Source organism: Camelus bactrianus, chromosome 1 (genome assembly GCF_048773025.1).
Source record: "Camelus bactrianus isolate YW-2024 breed Bactrian camel chromosome 1, ASM4877302v1, whole genome shotgun sequence".
In the NCBI taxonomy this organism is placed as follows: Eukaryota; Metazoa; Chordata; class Mammalia; order Artiodactyla; family Camelidae; genus Camelus; species Camelus bactrianus.
Genome location: NC_133539.1, coordinates 6,962,071 through 6,976,581, shown reverse-complemented (window position 1 = coordinate 6,976,581; position 14,511 = coordinate 6,962,071). Strand labels below are relative to the sequence as shown.

Here is a 14,511-nt window from a genome sequence, read left to right as displayed (position 1 = left end):
AGATATTTTTTAACTGTTTAAAGAATGTGCTATTTACTGCAGAATGCTAATCTCCAAATTTTAACTTGATTTTCACTCTGCATTTGACATTGTAATTGTGAGTTCATGTGTATGTTATTATTTAATTGGTATGTTTAATTTAAAATGAAACTTTTTTCTCTTTCAGTGCATTTAAAACGCCACTTTATGTTTCGAAACCATCTCTGTTTAGTTTTTGAAATGCTGTCCTACAACCTCTATGACTTGTTGAGGAACACCAATTTTCGAGGTGTCTCTTTGAACCTAACACGAAAGTTTGCACAGCAAATGTGCACCGCACTGCTTTTCCTCGCGACTCCAGAACTTAGTATCATTCACTGTGACCTAAAACCTGAGAATATCCTTCTTTGTAACCCCAAACGCAGTGCAATCAAGATTGTTGACTTTGGCAGTTCTTGTCAGTTGGGGCAGAGGGTAAGTATATTTCAGGACTTGTAAATTAAAATATAGAAATATGTAGAACAGTGTAGGTAGATACTTGAAGTGTTATTAATCTGTATACAGTTTGGAGGTAATTACAGGATGGTTATCTTTAAAATGTAGCACTTGAATCACTTATGGTGATACTTATTTTGGGGGAGATACCTTTTAAATTGCAAACAGTAATACTTTCAATTAGAAGGTGTTGGTTTTTCAAAGTTTATTTTAAAAAATTACGTGTATGCTAAAAGACTAAGAGAAAATAGGTGACTAATATGTTAAATATTAGGTGATTTGTTCTAACTATATTTCCCAAAGAGGGGTTTTAGTGTAAGTTTGGGGAGATTCCAGTACTAGAACATTGAATTTTTGCTGTAAAATATTTCTCTAAATATAGATCCAAGCAGTGTTTTTCCTCGAAAACTGATGGATTAAAAAAAAAAAAGCAGGTAATTTTGCATCACACGTGGTAATACAGTGTAGAAACTACACAGTTGATATATATCAACTTGTTTTGATAAATGTTTAAATCCTTTTTTCCTTATATAAATTCTGACACGTCCAAACTAGTTTCCTTCAGAGTGCAAAAAACAGACGTGTCCATAGCAATAAGTTGGTTTAGGTGTAGCTAATTTAGGAAAGCGATTTTTTCCTAAAATTCTTGGCATTATAAAAGCTACGTTAGCAGTGTTTTGCATATAAAATAGAAGTTGTAGGTTATTCTCTTCTTGAACTAGGGTCACCATCTGATAATACTTTATTCATTTTAAGTGCTATTTCTATTCACTTGTAAGTATTTGAAACTACATTTCTTTAAAAAAAAAAGTGAAAACATAACTAACATTCAGATACTACTATCTCATATTGGCTTTCTATTTCTTGTTTTTCCAAACTCATGGAATTTCCTGTCCTGTCCAACTTTTTTCCAGCTTTTAAATATAGTGGGTTAATTTAATCATGAAGGTTTATGGCCAATTAACAAGATTGTCCTTTTGTTATTTTTTGCAAATTATCTTATGGTAGTGATTGCTGTAAATCATTGAAAACATTTTTAAAAACTGAAGGAGTAGGAAGCAAAGTTTGCAATTTCAGATGCCTCTGAAAATCAGAAGATACTCTGTGGGATAAAGTATATTGTAAATGGAAAATACATGCCCATCTTGAGAGTTATTTGAATAGAGTTTTAGTCTTGCAAAATGTTTTCCTATTTAAACCAAATCATATATTGTGTCCTAATGTCAAACACTACTATCCAGCCAAACTGAGACAACTGTACCTTTAGCTCAAGTTTTAAACTGTGTGAGTATATCAGAATTCTCTGGAAGTCATTTACAAAGTAGATGTGCGGCGGCCCTAACCTGGTTCTGCTGGCTCAGTGTTAGAAGATGGTAAGGCAATTATGTCTCAGCAGAAATTCCTCAGGGGATCCTGGTGCACAGCCTTGTGGATAACCTAACTGCTACTCGGGTAGCTGACCGACTTCCTTTCACAAGCTGGGAAATAAGACAGTGTCAGTAGTTGAGAGTCTTTGGGGCTTAACAGATGCCACTGGCTTATAAAAACTTGGAAATGTAATACTTCTTCCTCTTCCTGGTCCCTTTGAATTAGAATTTCTTCACTCTGAGAAGCCCTTAAGGTTAGGTTGAGCTGCTTGTGGAGGCAAAGCTTATTCTCAGAGACTTGGCTGGAGTTGTAGGTCGGGGCCATAGAAGCTTTCCTGAGAAAGCAGCTCTGTGCTGCTTGGCCACCTGGTTTGAGTGTTAAGTTTAGGAAGTTTAGTTACAATTTTATTTCTTTCTTTCCCTTTAAAAATAAAACTGTCTTTGCTTTAGTGATATTTCTAGATGTAAATTCTAAATGGCTACATGGAGATGAATTGATCTCAAGACATTCTCAGATTACTTCATTGAAAATAATACATTTCAAGATTTTCTTTTTCTAAGAAGTCTTAGAGCGAGGTGGAGGGGACAGGGTGGAGAGGAAGTGATTAGTCAGGAATAACTCCCAGTTGAATCTCTGTGTGGCATGTTTCTAGGATCTGTCTGTGAGACTAGTATAGTGCTGGTGTCTGAATTTTCAGCTACATTGTACAGAGTTTATTTGACCCTTAATTATTTAGGTTAAATACAGTTTAACTGTTAAATTCATGGTAAACCAAGTGCTAGCCATAGCAGGAAAGAATAATAGGGAAATAAATTGTTCTCAATAATATTTTCTTCTAATAAGGAATAATTTTTGAGATACATCTTGATTACCAGTTAGGATGGAATTAAATGAAAGAGCTTGAATTTTGTGTATTTTGTATTTCACAGATCTAACCACTTCCTTGAAATGTTTAGTTCTTTAAATAACATTCACAGTCTAATGTTGAAATCAGTAAATGAAACTATAATAACTTTTTTTTTGTTAATATTAGAGTATTATTCTTAATCTAATGTTGACCACAATTTAAAAGAACTTATTTTGGCATTAATACTATTTTGAAATGTATTTCAGATATACCAGTATATTCAGAGTCGCTTTTATCGGTCTCCAGAGGTGCTGCTGGGAATGCCTTATGACCTTGCTATCGACATGTGGTCCCTTGGGTGTATTTTGGTTGAAATGCACACTGGAGAACCTCTGTTCAGTGGAGCCAATGAGGTATATGATGGATCGCTTTAAAAATTCTGTTTCTGTTTTCATGGTTTTTTATTTTTAACCTCTGACAGTGTAATCTTCAAGTTGTTTTTAGGAAAAGGTGTCTGTTTACCAGCTTAATCATTCAAGTATTAGGTCAGTTTTGATTTTATCCATTTTTAATTTTTTCAGTTATATAATGGTGAGTGTAGAATTACGAAATAGAAGGTGAGATCTTTCAATCTGCTGATGAAGGAGAACGGTAAATTAGAAAACATTAAGTATTTTGGTATAAATTTTACTGATTTTTAAGTATGACAGAAAAAGATGATATTGAAGAATTGAGGGCCGCCCTAAAAACAGTGTGAACGTCACTGTAAATTTTGAGGGTATGATTTGGAGTTAAAATAAATGACCAGTAGGTAGGGTTAGTGGATATTTGATCTCAATAATTTAGGGCAAATTAGGACTAGAGAACCTAGTTAGAGCAACAGACTAATGTGATTCTTCTAGTCCCCAGGCTTTCAGTCTGTGTTCTTAGAAGATTGTTGAAGGTCAGAGGCAGTGCTGGGGAGGGGTGGGAGGGCAAGGGAGGGAGGGAGAGGCCAGGCTCCCTCACAGTCAGAGGAGCTGGGCTTTCAGTGGGTTTTGAAACTATTCACTTGCGGGATTCTGGTTTTTTTGTTTGTTTTTTAAAGAAAAGTTAAAAGTTGCAGATCATGATCAGTCCGCTCATTTACATGTGAGACAAGAAAGACTAATGAAATGTAATGACCTGTCCTGAATTATACAGCTGTGAATAAATAGTGTTACGCACCTGTCCCTTCTGCCTTCCTTTTCAGTCACTTCACTGTAGCTAGTGAGCTCCTGTTTGGCAGTAACTGCCATAGTGTATATTTGTTTTCCTTTTAATAATAAATAATATTACCCTGTAATAGTACCTTTTCCATGGGCTTAATATTAAGATCGCCTGAAACTTCAGTGGCTTCCACCGCACTCACGGTAATAGCCAAAGTCCTTTGAGCAGCTTGAAGGTCCCTTGCTTCCTTTGCTCCCGTTCCCTCTCTCCCACCGGTCCCCGCACATGACCTCCTGTCTGGTCTAGCCGCAGGCCCTGCCAGGGCCCTTGCACTCGTCCTGTGCCAGGCCTGAAGTGCGCCTGCTCCCTCACTGCATTTATAATTTATAAATGAATGAATGAATTGATGAGCAGAAGTAGGATGTACTACAGTAGAAATTACAGGGTTTTTGTTTTTATTTTGAATACAGGTAGATCAGATGAATAAAATAGTGGAAGTTCTGGGTATTCCACCTGCTCATATTCTTGACCAAGCACCAAAAGCAAGAAAGTTCTTTGAGAAGTTGCCAGATGGCACTTGGAACTTAAAGAAGACCAAAGACGGAAAACGGGTAAAACAGGGAAATTTTTTTTTGAGCCTTTATTTCTTTTCACTGAACTGTCTTTAAGCATACTTTGTATTTACTTGAAATCTGTGTTATATTTAATTGGTCCCATTGGTAACGTAAGTATATGTATTTTTTATAGTTTGACCTAAAGTATCTGTTACAGACCAGTGTTTGATTAATCCTCAGGGTTCTCTTTAAGGCTTCATTTTGAAAGCTATATGTCAGTATATATATGTATATACATGTAAATATGTATATATATGTATTTTAAAAATGTGCAGTATGTAGTGTATATGTATCCACATGCAATATACTGTATATGTGCAGTCAAATTGTAAACAGTTTTACCTAATAAAACTGAAAAAATGAAAAAACCTATATGTCCCTGCCTTTTGAGGCAGCTGATCAAATTGCCCTTCCTTGTTTCAATGGTAGAATCAGTAGATTTGGCCTTTGTGTCTTATAGTTTGGGTGTATAGTGAAGTCACAGTTCACAGTAGTGCAGCTGTGAACAGTAGAAGTCATAACTGCAGTAAATGGCTTTTTTTTTTTTTTTTAAGTTGAGAGAAAAGGATTTTTGACTCAAGCAGTTTGTGACAAGAATATGAACTGACTGGACGGTCCTTTGATAGATTTCAGATTCCCAGCTTGATGACATGGATAGCAGGAATCTCACATCTCCAAAATCTTTGGAAGTGAGGTTTTTAAAATGTTAGGTTTGTTTTAGTAATTTTCAGATACCTAAACTGTGTCAGTTTAAAAGAGTAAATAATGACAATTTTACATCTTGATTTACCTCGTTTTATGTATCTGAAAATAATCGTGTGTTTTGTAATCTAGTTTATTTCTAGTATAAGATGGATATAATCTATAAATACATGATTGTGTGTGATATATATACCAGACACCCTGTGATTGTAGTTCTGCATTTTTAGCACTTAAGAGGTTGCATTTTCACTGGTTTTTATTTTGCCCTTGCATTTTAGCGATGCTGCCACCAGGGGTCATTTCCAGTGAAGTGAAGGTGATGTTGTTTGCTGTACTTCACCTTCAGCTATGGAGTCTTAACTTTTAATATCAATTTTTTTTAGAACATTAAAGAGAAAAATGTTATAGCTTTCACAGCTGATTTGCAACTTACTGCATTCTGCCTTATTGTCTAAAGTTTTAGGCGGTGCAATATCCGGCAGCTAAATTACACCTACTCCACATAAAGAAAGGATGGAAAATACCAAGCAGACATCCTGAGTCCTTTTCCTTTGTCCACATAGCTTATCAGTCATGGCCCCTTTCCCCACTGAACCAGAGCACAGCCTGGGACTCATCCTTAGCTTCACCAGCGTTCGAAGTAGCTCCTACCAGTTGATTTTAATTAGCGTGGAGGATATGAGGCCTCTTTAATGTTTTTACCTCTCTGTGATACAGGCTACTGCTTCTTTCTCCAATTTGAAGTTTTTTGCCTACTTCTGTTATTTTTTCCCTTTTTCTAAATGAAACATTCATCTCATTCCATTTCCCTAATCTCTGCTTTAGAAAAACCACAGTTAACTATGGGCTGTAACCTATCATTTCTCCAAAATTGGGCTATAATAATTATTATTTTAAATTATTTTGGGGGGCATTTCAAAAAAGAGTAGATATATCTTTTCACTTCTTAAAATTGAAAGTATCTTAACCTACATTTAATATATACTAATTATAGATTTTATGAGATTTTCCTTAGCTGCAATTAGCAACTGACTTAAAATTAATTTTTAAAAGTATAAAATAATTATTTCTCTTTAAACAGAAATAAATTTTTAACAACAAAAAAATCAAATCTGTAACCAAATGATTACATTATGACAGATGCACTAGGGGTTCTAACCATAAGTATAAATAGAAGTGCATGCACTGTCAGTGGGTGTGTTTGTGTGGTTTATTTCCTTAGTGATTTTATTTTTACTCTTAATTTCTCATTTTATGTTTCAAGAGCCCATTTTTGCTTCCTAGTAATGAAATTCATATTTACTATGTATTTTTTTCCTTTGGTGGGGAAGGAGGATGAAGAATTAAGACTGCAAATGATGCTGTTTTATTGAAGTATAATTTATATACAATAAGATTTGCATATTTTAAATGTTCACTTTGTTGAGTTTTAACTTTTATATACAGCAGTGTATCCACTACCTAAAAGACTATTTCTACCACCTCTCTTGTGACCCTTTTCTGTCATCCCACACTCTCTCTGATTTCTGTAATTATAAGTTAGTTTTAACTACTCATAAGTAAAATTCATGTAAACGGAATCTATAATATTTATTATTTTGTTTTGTTCACTTAACAGACATTGTTTTTGAAGATTCATCCGTATTGTTGTGTGTCTAAGAGGTTATTCCTTTTAATTGCATCATAGTATTTCTTTGAATGGAAATACCATAATTTATCTATATTTACCTGTCAGTGGTGGTTTGGGTTGCTTCCATTTTAGGACTATTATGAATAAGGCTACTGGGAACATTTTTTATAGATCTTTTGTGCACATGTTTTTCTTCTTCTGGGGTCACTACTTAGAAGTAGAGTTACCAGGTCATTAGGGTATATGTGTGTTTACTTTCACAAGAAAATGCCAAATAGTCCCACAAAGTCTTATCATCTTATCGCCCCTACATGTGAGTGCTCAGTTGTATTACATCCTCACCATTTGATATGTTTTTTTTTTATTTTAGCCGTTCTAATGGGTATATATCAGTTTTCATTTGCATTGCTTCGCAACTAATAATGCTGACACTTTTTCTTGTGCTCATTAGCCATTCATATATCTTCTTTTGTGACAGTCTGTCTAGTCTTTTGCCTGTGTGTTATAGGAATGTTTAATTATTGAGTTGTAGGAGTTTTTTTTTTTTTTTAACATATAACGGATATAAGCCTTTGTCACATATATGTGACAAGTATTTTTTCCTAGACTGTGAGTTGCCCGTTTATTTGCTTAGTTGTAGTTTTTGATTAACAGAAAATTTTAATGTTGACAAAATAAAATTTGTCAACCCTTTTTTATGAACAATCTTTACCTTCCTCAAGTTGGTGAAGATACTCTCCTTGGAAGGTTGTTTGTTTTGATTCTAGCTTTTACGGTCAGAGTTCATGGTCTATCTTGAATTAATTTTTGAGTATGGGATGGGGATATAAGAGTTGAAGTTCATTTTTGTCACATGCTTACCACTAAGTTGTTGATCTGATTTGGCACATTTATCCAAAAGCAATCAATCTTTTGTGTGATGATCTTTATTTGGACTCTGCTGTTTCCATTGGTCTGTCTGTCCTTGAACCAGTGCCACATTGCTGATTACTGTAGCTTTGTGGTAGGTCTCTAATTCAAGTGGTGTAAGTCCACCAGCTCTTCTCGTCTGTTTCAAAATTGTTGGGTTTTTCCCCCTCTAGGTCCTTTCTATTTACATAATAAAGTTTAGAATCAGCTTATAAATTTGTATATAAAGTCCTGCTGGGAGTTTGATTAGGATTGCACCGAGATTCCATTCAGGAGAATGGACATCTTAACAGTAGTGACTCTTCTAATCTATGAACATGGTTTATCCATTTATTTAGGTCTTAAATTTCTCTTAGCATTTTGTAGCATTTAGTGCAGAAGTCTGGCACTAAATTTGTTCAATTTATTTCTAAGGTTTTAATTTGGGGGGGTATTTTAAGTGTCATTTTTAAAAAACCATTTCTAATTTTTCATTGCTAATATGTAGAAATACAGTAGATTTTTGTATATTGACTTTCTTAACACCTTGCCAAATTTACCTATTTGTTCTAGGGGTTTTTTGTTTGTTTGTTTTTGGGATTCTGCAGACTTTTGTTAAATAATTACATCTTCATGAATGAACAGTTTCATTCTCTTAATCTGTATGCCTTTATTTCTTTTTATTTTGTTATACTGACTTAGGATCTCCATATATTGAATAGTAATGATGAGAACAGACATTTTTCCTTGTACTAAGCCTTAAAGAAAAGTCATTCAACATCAGTGACATTAGTTGCGTATTTTTCATAGCCCTCTATCAACTTGAAGGAGTGATTTTTTTATGTTTAATATTTTGAGAGGTGTTTTTATAATTTGTTTTTTAAAATCATGAATGGGTTTTAAATGGTGTCACATGGCCTTTCATGTATCTGTAGACATGATTTGGAAGCTGTTTGTTTGCTTATAATGGAGGTACTGGGGATTGAACCCAGGACTCTGTACGTGCTAAGCATGCACTCTACTACTGGTCATACGATTTTTTTTCTGTTTTGTGGTGAAGTACATTAATTAATTTTTGTAATAATTTCAGCTCATGTTGTGGTAAGCCAGACTTATTCTTGGTATACTATCCTGTTACATGTTGCTGGGTTCAGTTTGCTAATCTGTTGATAGGAGATTAGTTTCTTTGTAGTTAAGTGGATAGTTGTCTAAAATTTTGTAATATTTTCACTAAATTTTGATTTTAGGATTATGCTGTTCTCAAAACTATTGGGAAGTATTCTTTCCTGATTTTTCTGAAAGAATTTGTATAAAATAGGCATTATTTCTTTTGTAAATGTTTAACGGAGTTAGTGGAACTTATCATGACCTGGAATGTTCTTTATTGATTGTAGTTGACATATTTTGATAAATATATAGCTATTTTTGAGTCAACTTGGGTAGCTACATATTTCAAGAAACTTGTCCTTCTCATCTAGGTTGTTGGATTTGTTATAAAATTACCTATAATACTTTGTAATTGTCTTTTTAATTTCTGGAGGATCTGGTAGTGATAGTCTGTCTTTTATTCCTGATATTGGTCATTTGTGTTTTCTTTCCTTTTTTCTCTGTTAGTCTCGCTTGGGGTTTATCAAATTTGTAAATTTATTGATCTTTTCAGACTACTGGCTTTTGATTTTTCTCATATTCTTAGTCTAGTTTCTTTCCCATTGATTTTCCCTCTGTTATTTCCTTTTTTCTCCTTACTTTAGGTTGACTTTGGTTTTTTCAAGCTTCTGAATGTGGAAAAACTTTCTTCTTTTCCTATAGCTTTTAATGGTATAGATTTCCCTCTAAGCACTGCTTTAGCTGCATCCTACAGCTTTTGATATGTTATGTTTTAACACTCATTTATTTTGAAATGTTTCGAATTTCTCTTGTGATTTTTTTTATTGACTCATTATTTAGAATGTTATGTAATTTCAAAAGTCAAAGGATTTTTAAAGATATCTTATTTTTGCTGATTTCTAATGTAGTAGCATTGTGGTCAGAAAACATGATTTTTCTCCTTTAAAATCCATTGAGACTTGTTTTATACATAGCGTGTAATCTGTCTTGGTGTGTGTTTCATGAACACTTATATTTGTTTGGTGTAGTGGTCTATAAATGTCAATATAGTTCAGGTTGTTTGATATTTTTCTTTACATTCTTACGTTGTGTCTTTGTATATTTGTTCTATCAATAACCGAGAGGAGTGTATAATCTTCAGTAATAATTCTGGGTTTGACTTAATCTTATCTTAGTTGCTGTTTGTTTTTTGAAGCTCTCTTAATAGGTATACCCATTTAGTATTATTAGGACTTAGTGATAAATTCAGTCTTTTATCCCCATGAAGTGTTTCTATCTCTACTGATGGTTTGTCTTTAAGTCTACTCTGTCTGATATTACTAGAGCTGTACCAGCTTTCTAATTTTTAACATTTTCATAGTATATATTTTCTACCCTTTACTTTAAATGTGTTCATACTTTTATATATAAAGTATGACTTGTCTACAACTTGTAGTGGAGTCATGCTTTAACCCAATCAGTATCTTTCTTTCACAATGACTATTTGGCCCATTTAATATTTCACAGGTTTGGATTTTAGACTGTTGTCTTATTTGTGTTCTGTTTTTCTTCTCTGTTCTTTGTTCCCTGTTCCTTCTTTCCTGACTTCTTTTTTGAGTTGAGTACTTTTTCATATTTTATTTCATCTTCTCTCACTGCCTTTTTAGCTATTCCTCTTTGTGTAATTTTTAATGTTGCTTATTATGTGCATTTTAACTTGTCAGTTGACCTTAACAGGATATCACTTGATAAACCATGTAATAATTGTGTGCTGTTATCTGACCCTTCCACACTTATCATTGTGTAGTGCTTGTCATAACCCTCACGACACATCAGCTGCTTAAGTTAAAAAGGACTTTTTAAGGAGATTTAAAAAGACATAAAAAATAAAGATAATAAAAAGTTCTTTCTTTTTTACCCATATAGTTAGTTCTTCATTTCTTTCTGCAGTTCCTGATTTCCATCTGGTATTATGTTCCTTCAGCCTGAAGAACTTCCTTTAACTTTTTGTGTTACAGTGAACAAGTTCTGTTGATTAATTGTCTCACCAGTTGTTTGTCTGAAAATACGTTTATTCGCCTTTATTTGGGGGAAGATACTGTCCATAGGTACGGAAATTTCAGTGGATATAGAATTCTAGGTTTACATTTCGGCCAAAGAAATGATGGTATAACATTGTTTAAAGATGTTAATGGTATTTTTTTCTGTATTACATTATTTCTAAAGAGAAGTCATTGGTTTTTCTAAGCATTGTTCTCTTTATAAAATATTTCTCTTCTTCCTGGCAGATTTTTCTTTTTTTTTCTTTTTTTTTTTAATGTTTGAGTTTTCAGCAATTTGACTATTAGGTCCTTCTGTATAGGTTTCTTTACATTTATTTTCCATGGAGTTTGCTAAGTTCGTTAGATCTGTGGGTTGATCTCTTTCATCAGTTTTTTTTTTTAATTAATGCTCAGACATTATCTTTTCAAATGTTTGTTCTGTTTCACTCTCTCTTCTAATTCTCCAATTAAATGTATGTTATAGTGCTCAGTATTAGAGGTCTCTGTTCGGTTTACTTCTTTTGTTTTCCTTTTGTGTGTTTGGTTAATTTTTGTTTGTTTAGTTGTAGGGGGTGTTGGATGATTCTTAGTGCTCTGTCTTCTAGTTCACTATTTTTCTTCTGCTGAACCCAGTCTGCTGTTAAAAATCATTAAATGAATTCTTCATTTCTGATACTGCATTTTTTAGTTCTGAAATTTTCACATTTTTATTTACCTTTTTTTTTAAATAGTTTTAATTTTCTCTTCTGAAATTCCCCAACTGTCCACACATGTTATCTGCCTTTTGAAGTAAATTCTTCTCATCATGGTTATTTTTAAATGCCTTTCTGCCAATTTCAACATTTGGGTCATTTATTTATGTGGGTTTTCTACTATTTTTTTCACTTGATTATGGACCCAGTTTTTGTTTCTGTTTCTTATATCTGTAATTAGTTAAATGTATGCTGGACTTTGTGTCTTTAAGAACAGTTGAGGTGGAAGTGAATCTTGGTTCCCTGTAGAAAGAGGCATGCCTCTCGCTCTCCAGGCCACGAGTGTGAAGAGACTGAGTCGATTTGTTTTGTAGTTTAGCTGAATCTGGGCTTTGTTTGTTTTGTTTGTTTGACTTAGATTCTATTCTCCACTGTTTTCATAGGTTTTAAGCAGTGTTTGTGGAGACTGGAGCGATCTTTTATACATGTTGACCAGCCAGCAGCCCATTCCTAACTTCTTGTGCTTCAGGGCCATCTGTCCCCAGCCTGCTGCTCCGGCCCCAGCTTTGCAGAGCCCTGGGGGATCCTCTCTGGGTCTCTGCCTGTCCCATTCTTCAGCCTAGCCACACGTAGCTGTTAGAAGTTGGTTTGGAGTTGGGCTGGATTCTCCATCAGATCTGTGGCATTTGCTCTTCTCCCACCATAAGTCTCTTCTCTCCTAGGAAAGGCTTTTCATTTTCTAGAATTTAGTTAATTGTGGTTTCTTTAGTCCTCAGCTCTCTGATGGGTTTTTACAAAGCAGTGATTTTGTGGTTTGCCTGCCTGGCTTGTTCTTGATTTTTAGAGTAAGAGCAATGGTCTCTTACAAATTTCTATATTGTTCTTAGAAACAAAAGTCCACTGATACTATTCTGAATAAATTCAGTAGTCTTAGGGATTTTAAAGAGTATATTGTTATTTGTTGAGAAATGAGCTTCCAAAAAATCTCAGTGCATGTTAAGACAATTTATTATTAAACATATTTTCTAAAAGGAGGCATAAATAATTTGCTTTTGATTTATCTGAATAGGAGCAGGGAGAGTTAGACCTGGGATTCTTTATTAGGAGTGATCCCCACAGCTTTAATGAGCTGCGGTTACTGAGGAAGTACACCTGAGTTCACAGGTGCATCGGGCAGAAAAGAGGTTCGCCCCCCCTCCCCCTCCCCCCCCCGGGCTGGGGCAGAGGCTGGCACGCTGCCTTTGCAAAGGACCCCGTTGTAAAGCTTTAGGCTTCATGGGCTTCTGTTACGTATTGTTGCTTGGCTTTGTTTTTCACAGTCTTTAAAAATGAAAAAAAGTTCATAGCTGAAGCTGTATAAAAACAGAATCTGGGCCGGGATGTAGTTTGCTGATCCCTGGGCTAGATGATCTTTATAGTCATTTTTGGTCTCAAAATTACATTGAATTTCTCCGAACTACTGTGCATTCAGAATAGTAATGTGCGAGAATACAGAGGCTTTAACTATAAAGCATTCTTTTTAATAACGACCTCAACATATCACATATGTAAACATATTTGATGTTATGTAGGCTTTCACATGTTCCATCAAATTTAAAGGAAGTCTTTTCATCTTTCTTTTTAGGAGTATAAACCACCAGGAACCCGTAAACTTCATAATATTCTTGGAGTAGAAACAGGAGGACCTGGTGGGCGTCGTGCTGGGGAATCGGGTCATACAGTAGCTGACTACTTGAAGTTCAAAGACCTCATTTTAAGGATGCTTGATTATGACCCCAAAACTCGAATTCAACCTTACTATGCCCTGCAGCACAGTTTTTTCAAGAAGACAGCTGACGAAGGTACAAACACGAGTAATAGCGTGTCCACGAGCCCCGCCATGGAGCAGTCGCAGTCTTCTGGCACCACCTCTAGTACGTCTTCAAGCTCAGGTCGGTTCTTTTGAGATTAATTAGGCTTTGACATGTTTACCCTTTTCTTTACAAAGTAGGGGTTATTTTAAAGTGTTTTTAAGGTTTGTTAACGGGTAGGGAAGAACTGTTTTTCCTAAATCTGTTCTTTGTGGCTAGTAAAAAAAAAAAGTCGCCTCCCCCAAACCTCCAACACTTAGTTATATGTGTCAGTAAATGCTGCTTGGGAACAAAACCAACATTTTAAATTGTTTTTAAAATGGAAATACTTGGTCTACATGCTTGAGTTTTCCCGACGTAACCAAACTTGGTTACATTTTAGTTCAGTGGTTGATGTGAAAGACCACAGAGAATTGGATGCCTTTCTGGTATACTTGCATGTTAATAGAAATTGTTTTGGTGACACAGTTCCAGTTTTAATGTTACAGTTGCAGGATATATACTTGGACAGAATTAACTTTCAACTCACAAGGTGTGTTGTGCTGTGATACTTCAGGTGGATCGTCGGGGACGAGCAACAGTGGGAGAGCCAGGTCGGACCCAACGCACCAGCACCGGCACAGCGGTGGGCACTTCACTGCCGCCGTCCAGGCCATGGACTGCGAGACACACAGTCCACAGGTGAGTCCTGGCACCGCCCTGTGCCCTGTGCCCTGCCGTGTCTTGGGGGGGCAGTACTGGGTGCCAGGTGTCTTCTGAATGATTGTGTCATTTACTCTGCAGGGCCGTACCTTCCTCGTTTATAAGGCATTCTAATTTATTTATGACTGAAGAAGCACATCCTTGTTTAGAAATAGCTCACATTTATTGAGCACATGCCAGCCATTGCTCCAAGTGTTTTTTCCCTGTGTTTATTCATTTACTGTGGCAGCATTTTGAGCCTCACACAGTGTGGATTTTCATGTTACGTTGGGAACTGAGAATTCATGGGCTAAGTAACTTCCTGAGGCTCATCTTAATTACTGCACTCTCTGCCTCCCGTGACCTTTGATCAGAATCTGATTCCGAATTGTGGTTTGATTCTCACCTCCATGTTGTTTTGTTTCGTTTTTTGTTTTGGAGGTTTTTTG

General features: G+C 35.2%; 1 protein-coding gene across 6 annotated transcripts in view; it reads left to right on the top strand.

Moving 5' to 3' along the window:
• DYRK1A (dual specificity tyrosine phosphorylation regulated kinase 1A) overlaps positions 1-14,511 on the top strand; it is a 129,451-nt gene that overhangs the window by 105,793 nt on the left and 9,147 nt on the right. For all 6 annotated transcript variants that reach the window (XM_074355605.1, XM_074355645.1, XM_074355763.1 and 3 more), the window contains 5 exons: positions 167-453; positions 2,956-3,102; positions 4,348-4,488; positions 13,156-13,462; positions 13,938-14,062. In XM_074355605.1, the coding sequence (XP_074211706.1) occupies positions 167-453; positions 2,956-3,102; positions 4,348-4,488; positions 13,156-13,462; positions 13,938-14,062 (1,007 nt within the window). The remainder of the gene's footprint in view (positions 1-166; positions 454-2,955; positions 3,103-4,347; positions 4,489-13,155; positions 13,463-13,937; positions 14,063-14,511) is intronic.